Below are 24,943 nucleotides of genomic sequence, written 5' to 3'. Positions count from 1 at the left end.
TTTTGAAGATAATTTAAGTTTAGCCAAACAATGTTTGGTGAAATTGCTGCTTCACATACAGACGTGTGAGTCTTAAAGCTGTACGTGCTTCTGCTTAGCTGTTAAGAACTCTAGAGGATTTACCATAAAATTATTAAGATGTTGACTGGGGATGTGTTAAAAATATGTAACATCCAGGTTCTATATTTAGTAGCAGTTTAAACCTGGATTGACAGGGGCTTAATCAGCCATCGTTTTAGAAGGATCCTTCAGTTTTAATGTAAACAGAAGCTGAAATGTCTCTTGTCCTTTCCTTTGGACATCCCAAGGCTCCTAGTCACTGAGCTATTCTGCCAAAAGACTGGAAGGAACTGCCTTGCACTTAAGTAGTAAAGTTTTGGGGCACTACATGGTACCTGGCTGGGTTTTTTTTCTGGGTCTTTAAGAGGAGCACTTAAATCAACTTCTCCAAGTTATGTCAGTCTGTTCTCAGGAGCAGTGAGGGAAACTCTGCCAGGAGGTCTTATGTCTAAAATTCATTAATAGCCCCTCAAATCCCAGATCCTACAGATATGAATTTCTGTGTTTTCTTGAGATCCAGGGAACTCACACATACCCAGACTAACAGCAGCAAGCAGCTATGCTGCTTTCACTCATGCAGTAGTTTCTGCTGTGTTGGAGCTCTAATCTGTATAATCTATAGATGTGAGAGTATCAGGATATGAAGTCTCACACAGAGAAACAGAATATACGTTAGAAATATGATACAAACGTTTCAGTGTGGAAGAGCTAAAGAGCCGCTTGTGAAGTGGCTTAAGCAAGTGGTTTAATACACATTTAGTGTATTGTGCTTTAATACCATATAAGGATATAGAATGCAATCTTTATAGAGACTGAAAAACATTATGTGATGCTTCATGACATTTTACTAATTAATTTTACAGCAGAAGTTATGGTGTGTCTCTCTTGTGCTACGACTGTCTTGTACTGTCCAATGTGGTGCTGAATTACTGCCTGAGTAAGCTTTGTGCTTCTCAAATGTCTGATATTCATGCTACATAGAAAAATCACAGAATCATAAAAATATTTAGATTAGAGGAGACTTTTAAGATCATCAAGTCCATTATTGAAACAGCACTGCCAAGTCCACTAAAACCTTTCCCTGAGTGCTAGTTAGATCTGTGGGTCTTTTAAAATACTTTCAGCAATCTAGACTCTACCACTTCCCTAGGCAGCTGGTTCCAATGCTTGACAATAGTTCTCATAGGGAATTTTTCCTAATATCCAATCTAGAGTTCCCCTGATGTGACTTGAAGCTGTTTCCTCTTGAGACCAACCCCTACCTGGCTACAGCTTCCTTTCAGGCATTTGTAGAGAGTGATAAGGTCTCCCCTGAGCCTCCTGTTCTCCAGGCTAAACGCTCTCAGCTTTCTCAGCTGGTCCTCACAGCACTTGTGCTCCAGACCCTTCCCCAGCTCCATTTCCCTTCTCTGGACACGCTCCAGCCTCTCAATGTTGTTCTTGTAGTATGGGGCTCAAAACAGCACAGGATTCAAGGTGTGGCCTCAGCAGTGCTGAGTTCAATGGGACACTCACTGCCCTGGTCCTGCTGGCCACACTATTGCTGATACAGGCCAGGGCCATTGGCCTTCTTGGCCACCTGAACATGCTGGCTCATGTTCAACATCTGCCATCCAGCATCCCCAGGTCCTTTTCTGCTGGGCAGCTTTCCAGCATCTCTGTCCCCAGCCTGTGGAGTGCCTGGGGTTGTTGTGACCCCAGGACAGGACCTGGCACTTGGCTTTGCTGACCCTCATACAACTGGCCTCTGCCCAGACACATCTGTAGGTCCTTCCTTCCCTGCAGTGGATCAACACTCCCACCCAACTTGGTGTCCTCCACAAACTTACTCAGGGGGTGCTTGATCCCCTCATCCAGATCATTATTACAGGTATTAAAACACAGGATTGGCCGCAATACACAATCAGTCTAAAGAAGAAATCACTTTTTATATTGGTCTGAAGTAAATCTTCCTTCTTTCAAATCTTGCAACACTGCCTATTTTGCTCCTAGGTTTTAAACCTATGGTATTACAGCAAATAATGCTGAATTTCTGTTGAACATGCAAAAAACCATCCCATGTTTTAAATATTATTTGTGTTTGACCTCCAATGTCAATATTGTCACCTTTGTATAAGAGGCCAAATGAAAGATGGTATCTGACTTGTTAAATGTGATAATAACAAAGAAATATTTTAAATCATTGTCACTCTGAGCTGCACATGCTACATCTCTTAGGCAAAGGTGCTTATTTGACATGTGATTTGTTGGGTTTTTGGGGTTTTTTTGCATTCTTCTGTGTTTAAAGCCTGTAAGAAATTCACAGATTATTTTTTTCATTAATTATTCCCTAAATTTCCTCCTGGATTTTTAAGTTCTATCTATGTTACAACATGTAATTATCTGTATCTTGGTTGCATTTGGCCCTTGAAAAACTGCATGTGCCGCAGTTGCTATAGCAATACAGAGTTGATACACATTGTTTTTGCCACAAATATTTAATCATAATGTGTGGGGTTGAGTTCCCTTTTAAAGTATATATTCACTCCCAGGGTTTAATGAAAAATGCTATGTGTACCTTCCTTAATTTTCTTTTATATGCTCACATAATAGACAAAATTTAGAAATATTAGTGCAAGAGAAGTAGTGAGAGAAGTTATGAAGCAAACAGGAATGCAGGTCTGAGGGTCTTCTTGGGCGTGCCAAACAGGTAGCAAAAAAAAATCTAAATTAAAAAAATATATAGTGGACAAAAGGAATATTATATTCTAGTTTTCTCATCAAATAAAATATGAAAGATGGGGAAATTAAAGGATGACCTATAGGCTGATTTTTATTTTCTTAGATCTTTATATGAGATTGTACTTAAATGAAGTAACTTAGGTTTTATTCTGTTTTTATTTGTTTAGTGCCAGTTAATACCAGTTACTAGGCTCCAGAAATCAGTATCTGTGAAGATTTAACTTTCCAGGCATGTTGAATTTAAAATATTTTTGGTTGTTTCTTGACTAATAATTTAAAAGTTATTCCATTTTTTTTCAAGATTTTGGATAATGCATATATCAGTGTATAGTTTATGGCTGTTTTGAGAAAGCAGGGATATGTTAAGAAGGTTAGGGGATGTAACCATAGTGGATTTGGTACAGTTTTGGATAATATTGGGACCCAAATATCACTTTCAATATAATTTTCACTGAGAAGGAAGTCCTGAAAATAAAAAGACTACATCTCAATTGCTTCATTTATTTTAAAAAGTAGATACTACTTTGGGTACTCATCCTATATCTGGAGTTTTGGCAGGGCTTTGGTTTTTTGGTTACAAAACTCTTACATATACAGAACTGCTCAGGAAGTTAGAAAAAAATCTACCATCTAATTTTTAGTCAAAGTCATACTTGAATTTTATTTGGAATGGTATCATTTTGTTCACAAAATTGTCCTTGCTAACTTCATTAGGTCTTGATTGCTTTTCACTGAGTTATGAGTGGTAGAATGTTTCTTGAATTTCTAAATGTATTTGTCAGACTTTCTTAGTGAAGACCCTTGCTTATTAGCAAATTTGTCCTTTTGACAAAAAAGCCCAAATCAAACCCCTTTAGAAGGGGACCTTACATCATTACAATCCGTGAAAGAAGAAGACATATAGAAGTCCTGTAAATAGGAGTGTTTAATCTAAAACACTGGTGTTGTTTTTGAAGGAATAAGAACAGAACTATTTGTTTTTAACATGTAGTTTAAAGCAGTGTGGATTCTGAAATGTTGTGTTATTTATTTGTTCTGAAGTTGAATTGCAGAGAATGCCACCCTGGCTCTTAATGGAATAAATCCCCAAGTTGGATAAAAATTGCCTTAGGATTGCCTGCTCTAGGGTAACTAGTGCTGAGGTGGAGAGACAAGAAACATTGTATTTCTCTAAAATATGCTCATTCTCTGCAACAGCCTTCAAATTCCTGTATTAACATACTCTGCCTAAATCTTGCATGTTAATTGATTTGCTAAAAATTAGTGTTACTAATGCAACAATTGCTAATGCTACTTTGGATGTTGTTCTGTGTGTTTTCATGAGTAACTGATGTGCTTGGAGTTTGTTTAATTGGATTAAATTGAGAAGGATTTGAAAACTGGTGAATTTTAAATGTTTTGGTTATATAATGAAGTTTCCTAAGGTCTGCAAAGAAATTATGAAAAATGATAATTAATATTATGAGGCACTGAAACTAGCTTTATTTTGAATAAGCTTAGTGTCTCCTTGTTTTATTATATAAAAATTCTTGGACTTTTTAGTGAAGTATTTTTATCCATTCCTGTGAAGCTCTGTTGGAGAGGTTTCTAGTTTCAAAAGCAAACTCACTATTAATAGGCCATCATCTTGTTTAGTATTGCATCAGTTTCCATAATGTGCTAAGCAATAGCTACAATGATTGCAAAGATAAAGATTTCCTCTAAGACAAAAAGCACCAAGTGAAGGAAGTCAGAGAAGGAGACAGTGTACAAATTTTAGAATTAATACTAAAAAATTAATCTATAGCACTCATTGTTACTCTTGCTTTGTTGCTTATTCATCTTGACAATTCAAATGTACCCAATATATTTCTGTGTGTCAGAAAGCTGTCTTGGACTGCCCTAGTCATTGGGGAGACATAATTTCTCTATAGACCAACAGTGCCAGCATTTTATTTGGTCCATCAGCATGAAGGGGGTACATTTTGTTCTACTTAGAGTGCATGCTGGAAAGCTAGAGTAATTCCTAAAATACCTTAATGCTTTGAAATATGGGTTTCTCCTCACTACTCAGCAAGAGAAGTTGGAGTCTCATTTTCTTTTCACTTTTTTTCTTACCTTTAAATTATATTTAAGTATATTATAGTTAAATATAATATAATATATATAGTTAAATGCACAGAGTGTTTGCAACATCAAAAACAGGTGATACACAGGCTTATAAAAGGTGCAAGAAGATGCACACTGCACTTCAGTTTTGAGAGACTTTTCTGATTTTATCTTACTGAAGAACAGTTTTTCCTATCTGAAGAACTTTGTAGATCTCTGTTGGCAGAGCAGCCATGTGGATGTCTCTGTGTGTCTCCCATGTACCTGAGACTGACGTGCTTAAATAGATTGTCCATCTCAGAATTCCTGTCTTGGTAGTCCAGCCACAAAAAAAATATAGCCTAAATGCCTCTTTGAAGTGGGGTGGTGAGCAGCTTTCATCATTCAGTTAATCCACTTGCTCTTGGCTAGAGCAAATGTCCATCTGTTTTTAAATAAAATGTGTGTGTGTTTCTCTTGTCAAGTTAGATGGCATCCTTTGTACTTTGCCTAACTAACAGGTTTGCATCCCTAAGAGGAGTAACTCTTTGGCTGTTCCTTTGCTTTCAGTGTGATGTGTGTTGCTTTGGTTTTTATATTCACTCTGAAAGTAAACAGAGGCATAATAAGAAGGCAGTTTGCACAGTACTGGCTCCGGATTGAGTAAGATAGGGTAGAACTATAGTTAACCAGTGTGAGGCAAGTTACTTCCAGTATTTTTCTCACTATACTCTAGCATTTTCAGTAAAAAGAATCTGTAGAGTCCTCCTTCTGCTGTCTGTCCTCTTTTTACATTTATTTGCATGTCTGAAGACAGATGAAATTAGGAAAGATATTGCAGGACTAATTGGGGTATATCACCAGAGAGAAGGGTGATCTTAAATGGTAGATCTTGTATCTAAAACCTATGTTTCTTTTTGTGCTGCAACATGTTTTGTCTTCTGTACAAATTCAGGAGGTAGGAGATGCAGAATAATTTTTTGCATTGTGTGTCAAAATGTCAGATGCTCTCACAATTCTAGTTAAATGCATCTCTTCTTTATAGGATAGTGCTGATTGTGACTCACTGTTGCCTCCACTGTTACCTCAGGTAATTCACAGTCTGTTGCTGTGATTCAAAGAGGACAGATGAAAATTCCTGGTAGTTGCTCTTTTTGTTACGCATTTAAGTCAGGGTGATGTCAGAACAGTTACAAAAAATGTCTGAAATGCATTAGCGGTATTTTGACCTTTGAACAGTTCTAAGAGTTACATTACTGTAAACCTGTTGCTTGTGTTGGCAACTTAGCTACAAATAGTTCACAGAACCACAGAATGTGCTGAATTGGAAGGGGACTCATAGGGATCATGGAGTCCAACTTCTGGTCCTGCACAGGACCATCCTCAGGGGTCACATCAGTGCCTGAGAGCATTGTCCAAACGTCCAAAGTGATCTCAGTAGTTCACACAGCTACTGTCCTACCTGTTTTTTCAGTATTTCTGTTAGAGCAGAGTCAAGAGAAATCAACACATGCCTATTTCTTAGTCACTGCAGGAACATAGTGAATAGCTAAAGGAAAGTTGCATTTTAGTGGTTTCAAACAAGATCAATAGAGTTTTGTGTTGTAGCATTTTATTATGGGAAAGAGCAATGTGATTAAATGAGTGAAGACTTTTTTCCTGTAACATAGGATACAAGGTGCATCTTAGTTCTTATATGATGTCAACATGGAAATATTAAAGTATGAATGCACAGAGTGAACTGGAAAAAGATACTTTTGATTTTGGACTTCTATGTGTAATCAGTAAAACTTGCTGCAAATGGAATATTTTCTATTAGAGAGTGACCCAAAGATTACTTCATGCCTCTTTTTGCACTGGACCCTATCTACATTTTGGGAAGGACAAAAATATCATTGATTTGTTGGGAAAGAGAAGTTGACAAATACAGTAGTACTATCCTAAAGAAATAATGTTGTTTTGTTTAAAAAACAACAAAAAACCAAACCAAACAAACAAAAAAAACCCCAGTGACTTGAAAAGGTACAAAAATATTTGTAATTTCACATCATAAAGAGAACGTAGGTGGTGTTTGGGTTTTTAGTAGATAAATATTGTGATTTGAATAGTGATCTGTTCTTGCTATACATTACCCAGCTGTATAAGAATAGTAATGTAATTATGTCGAGAGTCTTCACAAAGTGTTGGAATCTGTCTCATGCAGAATGCATGATACTGCATTTGTTTGTGTTGCCATTTCTTCTAAAAGTCTGGGATGAAGCCTGTGATATGTACTCAACAAACACATAAAAAAAGCATTGTTCCAAAATTTTGGTGCGCATAGGTTTAAGATCTTTCTTTTTTCAGATATACTAAAAAGAGGTTCTAGTGTTATTTTTATGGTTATAACTTTCACTTTGCTTAATATTCACACTGATTATGGTATAAATTTCCTTTGCAGTTTACGTGTCAACTTGGACATGGGTAAGGCAGCCTATGGGTGGATGATTATGAAAGATGACAATATTCCTGGAACAGTTGTTCGAACTAGCACCATACCAGAAGAGTTGGGACGATTAGTTTATTTACTAACGGATAAAACAGGTATATCAGGTTACCATTCTGAAATCTGATAACTTTTATAAAGTTTCTAAATGTAGTTCTATACTTGAATATGCTAATGTAAGAGTAGATTTAGACTACCAGTTTTTGTTTCTCAATAAAATTTTACACATCTGCTTGAAGTCTTTTATGAATACCAATAGGCTTGGGTAGGCCAGTACTTGGATGTTAAAGTCAGTATTTGGTAGCACTCTGATTTATTCCAGTGGGAACAGCTCTTCTATAGCAAGAGGACACTCACTGTACAGCATGAGTAAGAGTACCATGTATCTTCCTCTGGAATAGCACTCAGGATGCTGGTTTATTCTGCACTTAATTGCTACTGCAATATTGTATGGTAATAAGTTAAGAATGGCCTTTGAGGGAGCAAGTCTTTTCCAAAACAAGTCACAAGATCAGCCTCCAAAATGATACCTGCTGTCCCAGTGAAGGTAGTTGCTCTTTATGTTACCAAGACCAGTTCTAGAGCTGCTGAATGATTTCATCTTCATAACTGTAACCTGTTACTGTACCTCACCTGGTCTACTGGAGCCCCCAACCCTCAACCAAGATCAGAAGGTAAGTACTGAGAGTATGAAGAAGTAATAGCTTGTTACATTTTCATGTTTCTCTCTGAGATTAAATAAATAATTTGTGGTATATATACATGGGTTTTTTAAAAGAAGCTTAACTTCTGAACTGAGGATGTTGTTTCTCGAAAAGCTCGAAGAATTCTTTTACTGGTTTTAAGTAAAATATAGTTCAAAATTGTGAAAAGCTGCTGGGGAGCGATAGGCCTCTGTTACACTGCTCCAAAAGCATAATACACAATTTATATGTCCTTCTGTTTGAAATAATTCTCTATTCCCTCCCATGCTAACACTTCTGTTATACGTATACAAATACTGCATATTTGAAATTAAGTGTATCTATAATATATTGGCACATTTTCAAAACGCACTTTCCTTTTTTCTTCTATAGGAACATATGTTATCCTATATACATCTGAATGTTGTTCTTCTATTTTGTAAAAGGAAAGTATATTGCTAATTATAGTGTGGCAGTTCTTCAGAGCAAGTGAATGATTGTTTAACAAATCTTATTTCAGTTACCTAATGATTTGTGTGCTATTTGAAACTGCTTATTGATTTTAATTGCACCCTTCATCACGATAATTTATGTAACTTTGAGTGCTATCACATTGAAGACTTGAAATATGTAATTTACAGCATATGTTTGGAAAAAGAAATATGTTCAAAAATAATTTATTTTCAAAACAATGAAGCAGAGTTCACTTACAAAGTGAATTCTAAAGTTAGTTACAAAACACTACTTTATAAGCAAAACCAATGTAGACTTTTTAAACTTTACTGGTAGGGATTCCAATTACCACACCAAACTGGAAATGAAGTTCAAGTGTTGAGGTATTCTACTTATAGTTTGACTGCACTGAGAATCTTAGGTGTTGCTAAATAAAATACTTACTGTTTTCTCCCTGATGTTGTTCTACTTGAAGACAACCATTACACTTAACCTAATAGAAGAGTGATTAAAACCAAGGCTTTTCTCCTTAAAAAAAAATCCTCAAAATATTTAGTAATACAAGATTTTCAAAGCAGAACTGTGGTATTACATCCTTAAATCTTTAGAAGGATGCATTTTACTGACTTGTATATACAAGGAGAAATAACCCTGTTATGCATATAATTGGGGTTTTTTGTTTCGATGGATTTTTTTCAACCTACGTCATGCCCCCTTGCAATCACTGTAGTTCTGTTTAAGAAGCAGCACAGGAGTACATGCTTAAAAGCTGCTAAATAGACAAAAGTTAAAAGACTTTTAACTGGAAATGTGTTTTGGATGCTTGCTGAGCTGTGGTGGAAGGCCTGAATCTGTACAATAATGATGTAAAAATAAAAGTGAAGGCCATACTCTTGGGCAGTAGTTTCAAAGTGTTTTGGAAAGAAGCAGAGTCAGCAGTCTCACCCTATGCATTTTTACCCAAGTGTCAGCTGAAAGCTGATGTAAGTGAAAATAAGCCTGGAGTCCTGGAGACGTCACCAGCTTCACACCACTGACTGTGGCTTGCAGAGATGGGGAACACTGCTCTGTTTTAATAATCTTAAGTGCCCTGCAAATTTTAAACTGTTCTTCATTCTGGACAAACACATCAACAATGTACTTTTAACCCAAGGATATTGGTAGCTGCTTCCGGTTTCCTTTCCTGAATACATTTGTTCTCATTATGCATTTTATGATAAATGTGAAACATACTGTTAGGTAATGAACAAAGTCTGTACTCTTAATCCATGATTGACATTACATGATTACACAGTTTAAAAGATCTGGTCTCAGCAGTTTCTCATTTGAATTTTCATTTCTAGTCCTGTAAACCAGTTGATTCTGTTGTTCTGCCCACTTAAGGCCTGATTGCCAGAGGATAAAGAAGTGAGTCAGTTTTGTAGCCATCTTCCCAAGTGGGTGCTACCAAAAAGCAGCACTAAAAGGCTGATTTAGTTAAATGTGAACAGGCAAAGTTTTTCTCAGTACTGAAAAGGAAAGGGAGTCCAGAGAACTGTCTGCAAAAATCTTATATTGTGGCCCAAGCTTCACTGGAAATGATTGAGAATTAGTTGTTGAGTCTAAGGAGCATTGCATTACTAACATAATTGCAAGGTAGTCCTTTGTATGATTGTAAATTGGGTTTGTGCTTCATCAATAAGCTTTTTGACAAGAAGCGTCCATCACAGTGGCTCTCTCATTTGCCACAGTATAATAGAAAATGAAGTATCCCAATAATTGCATTATAGTTTCCTTATTGTGGGACAAGAAAGCAATGTGGTATAATTAGGTTTGATTGGAGTGCATGTTTCCGGTAAGATCTGAAATTAATGATGTTGCTATAGTGACACATCTGCGGCCACCAGTGCGTGAAACATAAAGTAATTCATTCGACAAGAGAAGACATCTGTTAACTGCAAGGATGCAGAGCATATTGACACTGACCAGAAATACTAGACGTTATGTGATAAATGAACAAATGATGCTGAAACAGGAGGACAGATAATTTGTACTTAATCTGCTGGGAGAACTTTAATCTTCTCACTGGTTGCATTTGACAATGCCATTGTTTAAAGAACAATGCTGCAGAGAACTCATAAATTTTAAAACTTAACTCAGGGTGCAGCCTATTAAAGCAATACATTAATTCCTTTGTTAGGGAGTTTTTATCTTCATGTAGAACAAAGCCATTACTAAAAACACCCAGTAAAACAACAGGTTTTTTAGGACTCACATTTTAATTATAGCATCCATTACCCATAATGCCACGTTGTTTGGACTTGAATCACATATAAGTTTGACAGAAAGGCATCATCTGTTATGATGGTGGGTAGCATTTAACATGAGCATGGTATCTCATGCTCTCCAGGGTATAAAGAATTCTAATGGTGAAAAAGAAAAATTATATTTGGCAATATTTAATGAGAGTTTTTGTTTCTTTGGATGTGGGATAGAAAACCACCTGCTATTCACAACAACTACCGGCGTGTTCAGCTAAAACAAATGTAGTTCTTTAAAACTTCCAATTGTAGTTATTTACTAATGCATGCACTTGTATTTGAGTTCTGTAATTAACATTTTAGTGGGTGTTTGGACCAAATGAGATACTTAACAGATATAATCATTGAACAGATGCATAGAGCAATAGGATTCTTGAATTTTTGGGGAAATCTGTGTATTAGAGGTTGGTATATATGGACTTTTTTGTTAAATGTGCCTAATGTAATGTACTAACTATTAGAACAGTGAATTTCAGTAATTGCTTATGAAAATTAATCTTTTTAGTTATAGTTTGAGTCTTTACCTCTTCAATGTAAGCAACTAGAGAGAAAGAGTAAGTAAAAATATATTGATGGAATAACAGCTCCTTCCTTAATTTAGATGCATATATATTTATGCTCTGCCTCTAAAATTTTTAGTACCACTAGGTTTGCAGGGTGAGTAGAGCAGACTAGAAATGGAACATTTTGTTGGAGACATCCTACAGGAAGATTGCAGACTAAGGAATCCTTACTTTTTGTCTTCCTTTGGACTCTCATCCACTGAAAATATCCAGCAAGCATAATGTTGCTCTTGCACTGCTGAACACACAGATATTGTGTTTGTGGGAGGCAGAAGGCACAGAGCGAATGGGTACTGCTCCTCACAACTATGTGTCATGGTTTAGGAGTGGTACTCCCTAATTCAGTGCCCCAGGTTCCCTGTTAGCTCTACTGTGATCTTCTGCCCAACAAAGATTAGCCATAGCTCAGCTCTCTTGGGCTTTGTCTTCATTCTTAATGGGTTATACTGGGACTTACTTGGTTTGACATTTTGTGTAGGTTGTGCTTATGGCATACTCATAAATGGACCAGCTGAATGAGCAGACATATGCTATGTATGTTTACCATGAGGGTGTTCTTTTCATTTTCTTCTTATATTATATACCAGATTATATTTTTTCCAGGGTTAATAGAAAAAAATTGTATCTCCAGATTGTTGTTGACAGTCTAAATATTAGACTGATTAGGCCTGATCTCTCTAAAAGTTTCCATAGAATTGTTCACATTTACACTGACTTTTTATCTGTTTAAGCAAACAACTCAACCAAAGTACTCAAGTTATATGAAAAGTTACTCGTCCTCTTAATTTCTCACAAAGTTACTAATTTTTCTGCTGTACATATTTTCTTACTTTTTCTTGTTTTGGACTTTATAGATTGCTGGTATTGGTCCAAATTGCCAGCTAGTAATACAGGATCAGAATGATCTGCATCTGCTTCTCAAAAAACAACAACAAAAAAAATCTCTGCTGCTCTGTTGTGAATCACATCTGTTGCCATCCAAGGAATGATGCCTTCAGGACTTTTTCCTTAGAAATTAATTTCCTCTTTGCCTGCTTTACTCTGTGTTTAATGATACAATTGTAGGAAAGAAGGAGAAAAAAAAAGCTCTTGGCTTCATTAAGGAACACACTAAATTTTTCTCCAGCAATTCTATACTAGCTTTTTTGTCAGGCTATTTTCCTTGTGTAGTACCTGCATTCCAGAGCTAAATTCAAGAATGTGCAATAGTAGTAAGTAGTAGATGGTATGTTGACTAATGTGCTTTCTGGAAGCTTGTCTAAAATAAGCTTTTTTAAATTAAATAACTCTCCATATTAGCAATGTCCTGAAAGTGTGGAATTGATAACTAGGTCTTTAAAAAATATTATTAAAACTAGAAAGTTCTTTCACTGTTCTATAGTACTTACCACCTTGAGCAGACTTAAAAGAGCTCATTTTTATGTTATTTTTCTTGTTCAAAAATTGTGCTATATTAAAAATCTCCCACTAGATATTTGAAGGGTTTGCATCCTAGGGCATAAAATACAAGATGTGTTGTTCTGTCATGGAGTATTTGTCTTCAACTAAAACACTAAAATTTAAGACAGAACTTCTGCTAAAGTTATAACATGACTTGTTGGCACCCTGTAATATATGGAACAAGTTGTTGGGAATGTTTCTGTCCTATTTTGGCCTTTCATTCATTAGAAGAATTTAGAAGTCAATTCTTAATTTGCATACACGATGAAACTTTATTTCCATGTGGATAGCTGAAAAAGCTCTATTTTGTTAAGGTGGGTTTTTTTCGGAATTTTTTGGGAGTTTTTTCACAACTTCAGCTATCCCTGTTTGTCTAACAACACATCCAGTTTATTATGGCTTTTCTTGAAAGTCTTATGCTAGTCTTGAGAAGCATGAGCAAACTGGAATTGTTGTTTCTTTTCTTTATTTTTGATATTTATCATAGATATTTCCTATTAACATAGCTGATTAAAAGGATTGTATAAGAGATGTATAAGATGCAAGTGTTGAATCAGAATTTCCAGCATGTTTATTTCAGTGTCTTTGTTGATTCTTTTTCCTCATCTGTTTTTTTCCTAAACTTTCTTCCCTAGCTCCTGTTGATTACAGGATAGGAAAATCCATACTTTTCTGTGCAGAAGCTTTTCTTCTCTGCTTGCTGAGAAAGAGGGGGTGGAACACACAAATTTTCCAGCCATCTACCTTTCCTTCACCAAGCATGATATGGAGTTGGACTGATTTAGTGGTGTCAGAAGAAATAATCTTTCCATATAATAACCATAGGGCTAATTTTGTTTCCTGCTCAGTTTTCCCAAGCAGCAATTACAGAAATAGTGGGAAGTGGGTTTGACAGTTGCCTGCTGTCTCAACTTTTGACTAGCAGTTAGTTTCACAACTCCTAGAGAGATCTTTTTAATTCAAAGGCTTGGCAAAGCCAAGGGCAGTGACAAGGTATTAGCACGCCTGGAAAGTTAGGAAGGTGATAAAGATTGGAAAGATTGGCAAGGAAATTTCTTGTAGTGAATATTTTTTCAAAGTGTATGGGTTTTGATTTTGCTTTCTTTTAGAAATGGAGATTTAAGTTTCTCATATTATTGGTGGAAATTTTCATGTTTCTCATGTGCAAACTGGAGACTGAATTTTTCTAGTCTCGAATTAAAGTAAAAAATGCAATGAAATTTATTGAAAGGTCTCAATAAAAGTACAATAAAAGTAGAAAAAGTGAGTTTATGTGATTACTGTAAAGCATGTATAAAAGTAACCAAAAATTTCCAATTTGCTAGTTATGGAGATCTGAAACTTTGTCTTCCTTGGGTGTTGTCCAGCCTTGGGAATGTTCAGCTTGTCCTGTAAAGTTTTAATAATGCTATGCGTATTTTGTAGAGAATTTATACATTTCACATAAACTTTATTTTAATTATTTTTAAAAATTCAAATAGTATGACTATAGAAAGAAAAATCCTCAGCAACAAAAGCAAGTAGGAAGTGTAGTTTTTTAATGGTAAAGGGGGAATTTGGAATTAACATCTTGTACTGGTAAAACAGAAAAGACAGGGTTTGATAGTGCAGTGTGGTGGTACAGCAATGGAGATGAAGTGTCACTGTACAGGTGTCACCCAGAAGTGGAAGTGGTAGACATCTCAAATGCATCTGGGAAAGGCATGAGGCTTTTAGAGCCCTAGTGAATCTTTGAAGATCTCTGATAGTTCTAGCCCTGATAAGTACATAAACTGGATGCTGACTGGCCAGACAGTGTTGTTTTGCAGATAATTGTATATGTCATGCTTTTAGTCTCTACTTTTCCTGTTGCTTAGCATGTATTTTGGCATACTGGGATAAAGATGTGGAAAAAAAAAATTAAGGTAACTAAAATTAATATGAAATATTTTATTCTGCAGTGGTTTTTTGCCAGATAATTTCCTCATACTCCATTTTAAAAATATTGTAGAATGTTCAAGAATGTCTACTCTGGCACCATGTTGGGTTTATTTTTTTATGATCAGACTTATGCATTTTAATGACGCAAAACTGTGTGGTTAAATATAGCAATAGCTTTCTACTATTTTTATACTTGCTCTGCCTGAGTAGCCATAGGGAAAAATTTTAGGAAAGGCCATAATCAAAATAATCTTTTGTGAGCTGACCATGGAAAGCTAGGCAATAGTGACCTCCTTCTGCCTCACATACCCCATCAGGCAAGGCTGAAGCTCCCACCCCTCAATTAGAGGTTTTCCAAACCAGAGGACGTGACTGGTTGGCAGAGGTGGATGCAGTGTCAGTCTGACTGAAATCCTGTAATCTCTTACAAATGTGAAGTGAGCACAGAAAACACTGATTTTGTTCATTCTACCTTATTCTGATTGGAGGCTGAATCTGTCAAATTTGGAAGTGATGTTAGGTCTTAATGACTTAATCTAGGTAACACTGACACTGAGGTGCTCAATTGCCAGAATGTCTGCCTTGGTACATGAAGTGTGGAAAACTTGTGTGAATTTTTGGGGTTTCCTGTATGGGTTTTTTCCTTTAAATTTTCTGATATGTGGTGCAAACTCTTGCCCTGGCTTTTGAGAGTCAGTTCCATCCACAAAGTGCAAATTCAATTTTTTTATATAAAGAAAAGGTTTTGTCTCTTCAAGTTTGCATATTTAGTTATTGGCAAAATCAGCTTGCGGGTGGAACCAGTGATTTCTTCCAGAATGACTGACCCCGATCTTTCTCCATAAACATTCCTTTAATTAACTAAATTGATGCTAACTTGTGATTTATTCCTTCTTTCCTAAGGAAAGATTTTTTTGCAGGGGGAGGGGAGAGGAAGTGTTTGTGGCCATCTCACAGTATTTCTCACTGCTTTGTGATAACATTTCTCCTTTATTACAGGAACACTTACACAGAATGAGATGATATTTAAGCGCCTCCATCTAGGTACTGTTTCCTATGGAACAGACACAATGGATGAAATACAGAGTCATATTATAAACTCTTATTCACAGGTATTATTTACATTTCTTAAGGAAGCGGGAGGGTTTAACAGCATTTAAGCATGGTTGTTAATGATTATGTCTAGAATTTGAGGTGCTATGATAGTTGCCATATGTAGGTATCTCTTAAGAATATGATGGAAGGGAAAAATATGAGAGAGTACATAGTTTTCTCCTGATTCCAAAGTTCCTCATAATACCCACTTAAAGAGACTTACTTTTCTGTTCTTCACTAGCAGAAATCTGTGTTAACCTGTCTGTGCAGTGCAGTCTTTCTCCGGCCAAATCGTCTAAGAGTAAGCTATTCATTATTGAGACTACAAATTGCAAGGAAGTGTCCAGAACAACATGAACAGTAATTATATCTTTGAAATTATTCATCAAGAATAGGCATCGAAAAGCCACATTAATTGGTATAACTAAGTGGTATAACAGTAGTTGTCAAAATAAAACTTACACAGGTATATTTAAGAATTATTTTTTAAAAAATTAAGGCGATTTCAAACAGCATAAAACTGGCAGGGAGAAGGTGAGAGAAAATGGAAAACTGCATATTGCTTGAGAACAAAGTGTTCCTGTGATGTTTAAGAGTGCTTGTTCTGGAAAGTGTACAAGAGGATTGTGACTCCCTGTCTCTGTGTGGGTCAGCTGTGGGATTCTGCAAGCATTTCCCATGTATGTAAACTGTTAGGGTGCTTGCTGCAAACCTTCCTATACACGTGATTCTACTCTGAGATTAGGATGAACTTTGTGCTTTATTTTTTATTTCTGTTCTTTGAAACAAAAAATAAGAACATTGACAGAAGACGAAACAAATTAAAAGTTAACTAGTATTTCCATGATGTTTTTAGTAACTGTAACATACTTAAAATAAGGAATGTGAGGGAAGCTTTTCTCCTCAGTTGTGAGAAAAAGATTTCCAAAATGTAGGTTTACTGTTAGTTGATGACTAAAGAACCTACTTGGATTGTCCTTTTTTTCAGCTTTATGTAACAATACTTTATGTTTAAATAATGCTTTAATTATGCTTGCGTTAGTAGCAACTCGTTAAAACAGAGCAATGATGGAGTCTCAGTAACAAACCAAACAACTACTGAACAATTGTTTCAATCTGAAAAAGTATGGTGAGGTTTTTTATTTAATCTATGATAATAGAAGCTGCTGGTTAGCTAAGCAGTGGTTCTTGTGTGACATTGATTTTATCCCTTGTTTGTGTTCTGTTTTATTATTACAGTGGACCTACTAGACTATTGTCATCTTAATGTAACACACAAATCTATTATAACCTGATTATATTTCCCCACTGGAAGCATTTTGTGATAGAGGGCATAATCTTTAATGGAATTTGTGTGAAATTAAATTATACAAGCATCAATAAACATAACATAATTCAGAAGGAGTAAATCAGCTTAATTTATTTGTGACTGTAATGGCATCAGCGTTAGCAGAATGCAAATGCAGAGGTTTAAAGCAGTAGCTGAAAAGCAGTGCCAGATGAGCAGAAAGTTAAACCCTTTATTAGACAACACTGTAATTTGATGGGCAGAATGTTCACGGTTCAGCAGATTGCAGTCAGGAGGAAAAAAGCATGGATTCTGCAAAGGTTTTCTGAGTTACATTGGAGTGAACGGAAGAGCCTGTGGTGGTAGTACTGCTGATATATTTAATGTGCTGGCTTTTAAACAAAAAAACAAAACCCAGCTAACAAAAAAACCAATAACCCCCCCTAAAAACCTCCAGCTTATTTTAACTAATTATAAAAACGTAGTACTTTTCAGAGGAAAATTGGTTCTGTCATGTGCTCTAGAATTTCTGAAGGGTAACTTAAAACAGTTCTAGTTTAATGGTTATGCAACAGTAATGTGATCTTCAAACATGTGTCAAACTCTTATTTTGCATGATTATTTTATTAGATTATTGCATTCTTGTAAGGACAAAAACATTTCAGCTGCAGCAAAAGTGTAAAATTGCGTTAGTTCACAAATAATACACAAATTGTGTAAGTTATAAATTAAATCAGCAATATTTGTATTTTAATGACTCCTAATATTTATACTTAAAAATGATCCTGCTTTTGTTCTTCTGTTCTCTACTGATCTCTGCTTCTGATCTCTTCTGATCACCACAAATGTGATCTTTTAAAATACAGAGATTTAGGTCAAGATTTAGAAAAAAAGAGTTTCTTTTCAGTTTAATGACACAGGTAAAGAAGAACAACAAAACAGCAAATTTTGAAATTTTCTCTCAGCGTTTCTGAACTCATCCAGTTGGTGGCTGGTTTAAATTCTTTTAAAAAGGAAAAGAAAAAAAATCATTGAATGCAGTAGACATGAAAGGACTATTGTGGCAGATAATTGAAAAATGTAAAATCTGAAGTGAGGTAGCAGGGGTTTCTGCAGAGTCCGATCAGCCTATTCAGCCCTTTTCCAACATACTTGTTTTCATTTCACATTTTTTGTCTTCAGCGTCTGTTATTGAAATTTGACTACAAATGCAAGGTGATGAGCCCATAGTTATGTATAATTTCTTAAGAAGACTAAATGAGGCTTTTTATGAATCACAAGCTGAGTGAGTTAACGGTAGGTTATATAAAAATAAATAGATGGTTACTAGCCTTACAATTTATCAACCTTTGTGAAGGGAACAATCAGATATAGATAGATAAGTATTCGTGTTTTGTTTCCATTTTTGAACTTTGGTTTACTATTCATTGTGTTGGGTCTTAAAGGTCCACTCTCAGAACAGTGGGAACAGTACGAGCTCAACACCATCCAGGAAGCCTCAATCATCTGCTCCCAAAGTCCGGAAGAGCGTCAGCAGTCGGATCCACGAAGCCGTGAAGGCCATTGCGCTCTGCCACAACGTCACCCCCGTGTACGAGTCCCGGGCTGGTGTGTCTGCAGAGACAGAATATGCAGAAGTGGATCAGGACTTCAGCGATGAAAATCGAACTTACCAGGCTTCCAGCCCTGATGAGGTTGGTATGCAAGGCTGAAAATACTTATATCTTCTAAAGAACAGCGTAAACTAAGTTAAAAAGAGAAGAGCTGTTGGGAAAAAAAGTGTTTTGAGCAGAGATTTCTTTACAATTAGTAATAAGCTGTTCCTATTTTTTCTGCACCTTAGGAAAGATCTGCTGGTTCTTTGTTGTATAAAAGTGTTTTCAGTTATTTGACTTAAAGATCTGTGAATTCAGTGCTTTGCCGTCAATACTGTATTGAGGATTGCAATTAAAGCTTTATTATTTACTATTAATCTCAAAATAATCATCAATGTATGGATCATAGTATGCTTTTAAAGGGAATATGAAGCTATTCTGAGTGATGGACAGTCTGGTACATTAGTTAGAGATGCTACCAGGTACTGGAATGTATAGATTCTTAACAGGAAAAAACAAACAAACAAAACCCCCAGAAGGAAACAAGCAAAAAAAACCCCATCAAACCTCAAATGCTTCTGTGGAAAAGTTTTAGAGCTTCAAGCTCTAGGCAGCTTCATAATCTTTAGGGTTCTTTCAAAATTGCATCAAGTGTAGCACAAATTTAAAACACCATTTCAATTAAAACACGCCTTTGACTTCTATTGAAATTCAAATTTTAAACAAATCCCAGTGCTTTCATTGGATTTGAGTTGTTGTTCTGAATAATCCTATTTTGGTCCCTAAATTGATTGCCTAAAATTCAATCTAAAAAGATACTAGAAGAGAGAGGCAAAGCTCACGTTTCGAGATACTGCAAATAGTTCACTTTATACAAATGAGTGTAATCGATACAGTAAAATGGAGAAATAGACTGTTTTGAGGATAGTTTGCATCTGAAAGTGAGCAGGTTGAGAAGAATTTTTGTTTTAAAGAATTTCTAGCATTTTCTGAAGGTACTGTTATTGTTGTAACCAGTAACCCAGTAGCTTAATCATAAATAAAATAAGGTTGTTGTAAGATGTAAAGAAGGCGTTATGTACCTGAAAGCCTAAATATTTTTCTAGCTGTTTAAGTTGATCTCATACAAGACAATGTTTCTTTCACAAAGTTCATCCTGCCACATAGTGTGTTATTCATGTATACATTTGGTTTTCATGTCTAATATGTCACCATATGTAATGTTAACAAAACTTTAGCAGTTCAAACTGCAGGCTATAGTTGCTAAAAGTAAGTCTATAACAAGTGTTTTTAGGAATGCAAGAAATAAAATTAAATCTGTCTTCATGTAGTAACAAACTAGTAGACATTACATGCATTTCAGATGCCATAAATACAGCACATAGTGTCAAAAGATTGTAGAATCTAAAGAAGTGGCTGGTTCTCTGCAAATGAAAAATTGCAGTCAGAACAGTTTTAAAAATAAATCTCTCGACTTGAGATGCTGATCTTTGGCTAAAGCCAATAGTCCATAATACTGTATGTGATGTTATATAGTGTGAGCAGATCCACCTTATGAATTGATAATCCTGGAAGGGCATTTGTTTATGCCAGAAGGGCATTTGTTTATGATATGTAGTTGTATAATGTTTGACTTGTATTACGCACATGTGTACAAATTTTCATCTGCACATGCATTCATATTTACTAAATGTTTCAGTTTAATGAGCCTGTGAGGTACTACTGAGTATAATGAATGACTGCATGAGCAAGGATCTGCCTATGAAGATATGATGACAACTATAAATTAAGTAAACATTCTGCTTTAATAGCCAAAGGTATTACTAAATCAGGTGAAGAGATGTGCAGCTGAGAGAGACTATCTGAGTTTTTTCTCCTGCTCGCTCGTCTCTCCCCGTGGGCTTTTTTATACTTGTTTGGTTGTTTGAAAGCTGAAAATGCTACCATGAAGAGCAATTCTCCTGCCATATTTACTAAAGAAAGCAGATGTAAGACTCGAGAATTATACAAGCAGTGCCCTGGGAAGACAGTAGTGAATTTGACCTTGGAAAGATGAAAGGAAGGAAAGGAAAGTTGATAAAGTGTTAATATAATAGATCTGGAACTCAGGGTGAAAAAGGAGTTAGAAGAAGAAATCATCAACAAAGAAACTGTGCTGCAAAGGAGAGAAAGCACAGATATCCTTTTAATAATGATTTTTTTATCATTTCAACTCATACATTAAAACTATATGGCAGTGAAATGAAATGTTTCCATTCTAAAACAGCCTTAAATTTCCTTTTTGTTTCTCAAAGATAATGCTTGAAACACTAGCAAAATTATCACATTGAGTAAATATGCCTTAATATAATGAGAAGTTGATGTTAAATGGAGTCTTATAAAAAGATGAAGCTACAAGAAGCATGTAAACAGCATAAAAATTGCAGCATGACAGAAAAAAAGCCTAAGAGTTGGAAGACTAGCAGGTCTTTATCATAATTTTTTTAAGACTTCTATTGATGCAATGTTTGCAAATCACTGGAGCCTAAGGAAAATAATGTAAATGGTTCATTATTTAGCTTATTGAACTTTCCTGCAGTTAGGTTGACGGATGATGCCAATGTTTCCCAATCACCAAAGTACCATTTTAAAAGCATTTTTTATTGAATAAAGTGCTTTGAATATTGCACCCTGGAGCTTTATTTAGGGAAATGGTTCAATTGATGTTTTCTGTTTAACCTCAGCACTGACCTATCACAACATATTTGGTTAATAAGCAACATTATCATTTAATAGACTTAACTGGTTTTATGCATTGTACTTTCTCAACGTTACAACTCTGTTCTCTTAGATTTTGTTTATGAATCTGGCTTGATTGCAGTCTTTTGAAACAAGATGTTATTTGCACAGTTGTCTGTTGCATTATATAATATTGCATGATCACGCCATAGGATGTAAAGAGCAGAGTATGTAAGTATAAACTATTCTTCCATGTAGGAAGGTATAAGAAACAGCTCAGTAATATGCTGACTACACTGCACACTTAATGAATTGACTTGAGGAAGTCTTTTGAAATTCCTCACATCTGTGTATGTGTATATGTATGCATCCATATACAGATAAAATATAACCATAACAAAGTATGCACATTTAGAAGTAGGTACATTCATCATAAAAGATGTATTTATCCATTGTTAGAGTAACCTGAGATAAGTAACCGATTTTGTATTCATAATGCAAGCCCTACTTATGCCAGGCTCTTTGTTTCTTATGATAAGTGATCAATATTTCATTTTCTCTGAAAGAGTGGAAAGTTTCATTTGTCTGTCACTTGTCCTCTACAGCTGTAGCATAGCAAACAATAAACATTCACTGAGAACCCACTGGAGGAAAAAAAAAACAAAACAACCACCTAGCTTCAACTTTGCCGTCATAGGTGTGGGTTCAGCTCATCAGTAGAAAGCCAGCTACCTTAATGTAATGAACAATCATAAAAGGATATAAGCTAAGTAGGCAAAGTGATAGAGTTCAAAGGTCAGAGACCCAAGCAGTTCAGGGCATGCAATGAACAGGAGCCTTTGAAGACCTTTGCTCTCCTTAGTCAGAAAAGGTTGATCAGTCATGATTTTTAATGACTGCTTACTCTCATAAACCAGCCATTTATTGGTTATGCTTAGTCCTGCACTGTTATAGTCTCAAGCATTTCTAATTCTAGGATCTTGAATATTTAAATACTACCTTAAAGTGTGGTCAGTTATTTAATTCCAGCGTTTCTGTCCAGAGACAACAGAGTTGCTAAAATTAATTACAAGGATACAAAGCCAATCATTTAAAAACAGACAGGGAAATTATATGCCCTGAGTGAAGCAGCTTTTGTGTTTACAAAAGTGAAGCTGTAATGTATGAGACATGTTGTATTGTTTAATTCATTTTATTGTGTGTGCTTATTGAAGCAAGACTAATTGTGTTGTTTTGTCAATGTATTGTGAAAAGCAAATCACTCAGTAGCATAAAACCATCACTTGCGTGACCTTCGAGACCCACAAAGAATAACTACTCCATAGCTTGTCTTGAATATTGATTGGTAGTTTTTTCACATGATCAAGCTGTATTTTTAAGTTAATAATTTAATTTTAATTATGAAGGGTCTTTTATGAAAAGTGATAGGCTGCAAATGTTAGTTATAAAATCATTGTTTATAAATATAAACAAACCAGGACTGATTGGAGACAGATATGAGTTGTTGAACGGTCCTGATGGAAATGGTTGGAAACACTCAGGCAGTGGGGAAAGGATGTCTCACTGCTTCTTTTCTGTTTCCAAAGCAATAACCTTAACTTAAAAATACCACACTTATACCTGTATATCTGTATCCCTTATATAACAGTCTGATTTTGAAAACAGATCCTATTGTCTGAAGTGAAAGTGCTCTTAAATACTCTGAAAGAAATACATGTGGGTTACATGAGAATTCTTCTAAGCAGCAAAACTAGCTTACAAAATTTCCATCTCTAGTCCTTCTTTCTTACCCTACAAATCGCTCCCTCATATATGCAAAAACCATTGAAGACTTTACTTATGCAGGTTCTTTTTTGGTTAAAGTGGTCAGGTTCATTGCAGGGCTCCAGGAAAGCTGTGAGTACAATGTGCTGGAACTCCCAAACTGCCCTAGGAAGTGGAGAACTGCCAACTGCAGCCACGAGGCAGTGGATCTTTTTCTTAAACTAATGTTAGCTCAAAAGAGAATATTGTACATTCAAAGTTCCAATTATTTGTTCATACACAGTTTTGAGCAACAAATACTGTAAGTTTTGAGCAGTTCAGTATTTCTGCTAGGGAGCAGAAGTGATAGTCTGAGCCATAAGGAAAGGAAAGCAGAAGCTGGGCATGATAGCCAGGCTGCTAGAGGCTGTGGCCTTAGCCATGAGGTGTACAGCCCCACAGTATCCAAGTATGGTGAACAGAGCATATCCTTGATGGAAACCTGCAGTAAAGAGTCTGTTTTATTGTACAGGTCAAACCTAACCCAGTGCATAAGCTGTTTGGTTCGATTTGGTTCCATAAATGAACATTTTTAAACAAATGTGATGATTAAGTCTCCCCAAAACATGGACATGCAGCTATGGTATGTAACAATGGTGCTTTTGAAGTTTCACCTCTTCATGCCCCTCTGGAAATGCACTCGTTCCTCAGGCAACTGAGTTAGAAACACACTTCTTAGAGAAGCTGCTTCCACCTCCTGAGCTGGTACTGCTCCAGGTGGTGTTATGGATTGCAGTTACTGCTTGATTTGAGAGAGTTTCCATATGAAATCTCTGAATTTGAGTGGAAATCTGTGCCCTGGTTATTCAAGTGTTTGATATTTGGGTCTGTGAACTATAGAAACTCAGAGGGTTGGGTGGCCTCTAGTGGGGAGACTGCTGACAGAAGCAACCAGAGTTCAAGAGTGGGCAAGTGGTAAATGAAAGCATCTGAAAGATTTAGAGTAAGAACACTAAATGAAGTGTTTCTCACTAGCTCGCATCAGATCTATTGCATTTCTGTTTCACAATGCAATTATTTGCCCCTTTCTTTCCTAATTTAAAAGTTGCTTCTTTAACATTGTCACATAAAAGGTGGATGGCCCTTTCAGTTGCTACTGAGGAGGAAGAAAATCAGCAAGTTAGCAACCAAAAATCTCCCTATGCCTCTATGTGCATTACCTGCCCTAGGAACACTGTACAAACACTGTACACTTAGTGGGTTCACTGCATACCTGTGTCTCAGGAATGGGAAGACCATTTATCTATCAATATGCTTATGTCTCCCAGGCAGCTGGTTTCCATAGAAGGGAAGCTTTGTGATAAGCCAGAGAAGAGCCATAAAATATTCAAATAAATCCCTAATCTGGATTCAGAAACTTGACACATTTCATCTGTGTATGTGTATCAGCAAACTAACAGTTATCAGCAAATAAATATTATCATTGCGATGGATTCTATTAAAACAAAATGGTAGCGTCACCATCTAAGCCTTTTGTGCTTGTCCAACCTTTAATCACTTTATCTGACTTCGTCCTTTATGTCAAGCTCTGAAGAAGCCACAGCTGCTGCATTTTCTTGGCATTCTAGGGGCTCTTGATTTAGGCACACTAGATTGCAAGACCATTTTAATGTAGAGTTTCAGAAATGTATTGAAGAGAAGAGAATGTACTCGTAGAGGGGAAACCTCAAGAAGAGAGACTTGCCTAAAAATCTTTTTTCTGAACTCTTTATGGCCAGACTTTCAGTATGAACGTATTTGTTAAGATTTATA

At 35.9% G+C, this 24,943-nt stretch overlaps 1 protein-coding gene across 2 annotated transcripts in view; it reads left to right on the top strand.

The window, feature by feature from the left end:
• The window catches only part of ATP9B (ATPase phospholipid transporting 9B), a 147,403-nt gene that overhangs the window by 102,408 nt on the left and 20,052 nt on the right, over positions 1-24,943 (top strand). For both annotated transcript variants that reach the window (XM_014877770.2, XM_014877762.2), the window contains exons 13-15: positions 7,289-7,431; positions 15,692-15,804; positions 18,521-18,769. In XM_014877770.2, coding sequence (XP_014733256.2) covers positions 7,289-7,431; positions 15,692-15,804; positions 18,521-18,769 — 505 coding nt within the window. The remainder of the gene's footprint in view (positions 1-7,288; positions 7,432-15,691; positions 15,805-18,520; positions 18,770-24,943) is intronic.

Source organism: Sturnus vulgaris, chromosome 1, assembly GCF_052056855.1.
Source record: "Sturnus vulgaris isolate bStuVul1 chromosome 1, bStuVul1.hap1, whole genome shotgun sequence".
NCBI lineage: Eukaryota > Metazoa > Chordata > Aves > Passeriformes > Sturnidae > Sturnus > Sturnus vulgaris.
The sequence above is the reverse complement of the archived record's forward strand: the minus strand, read 5'-3'. Positions and strand labels throughout refer to the sequence as shown.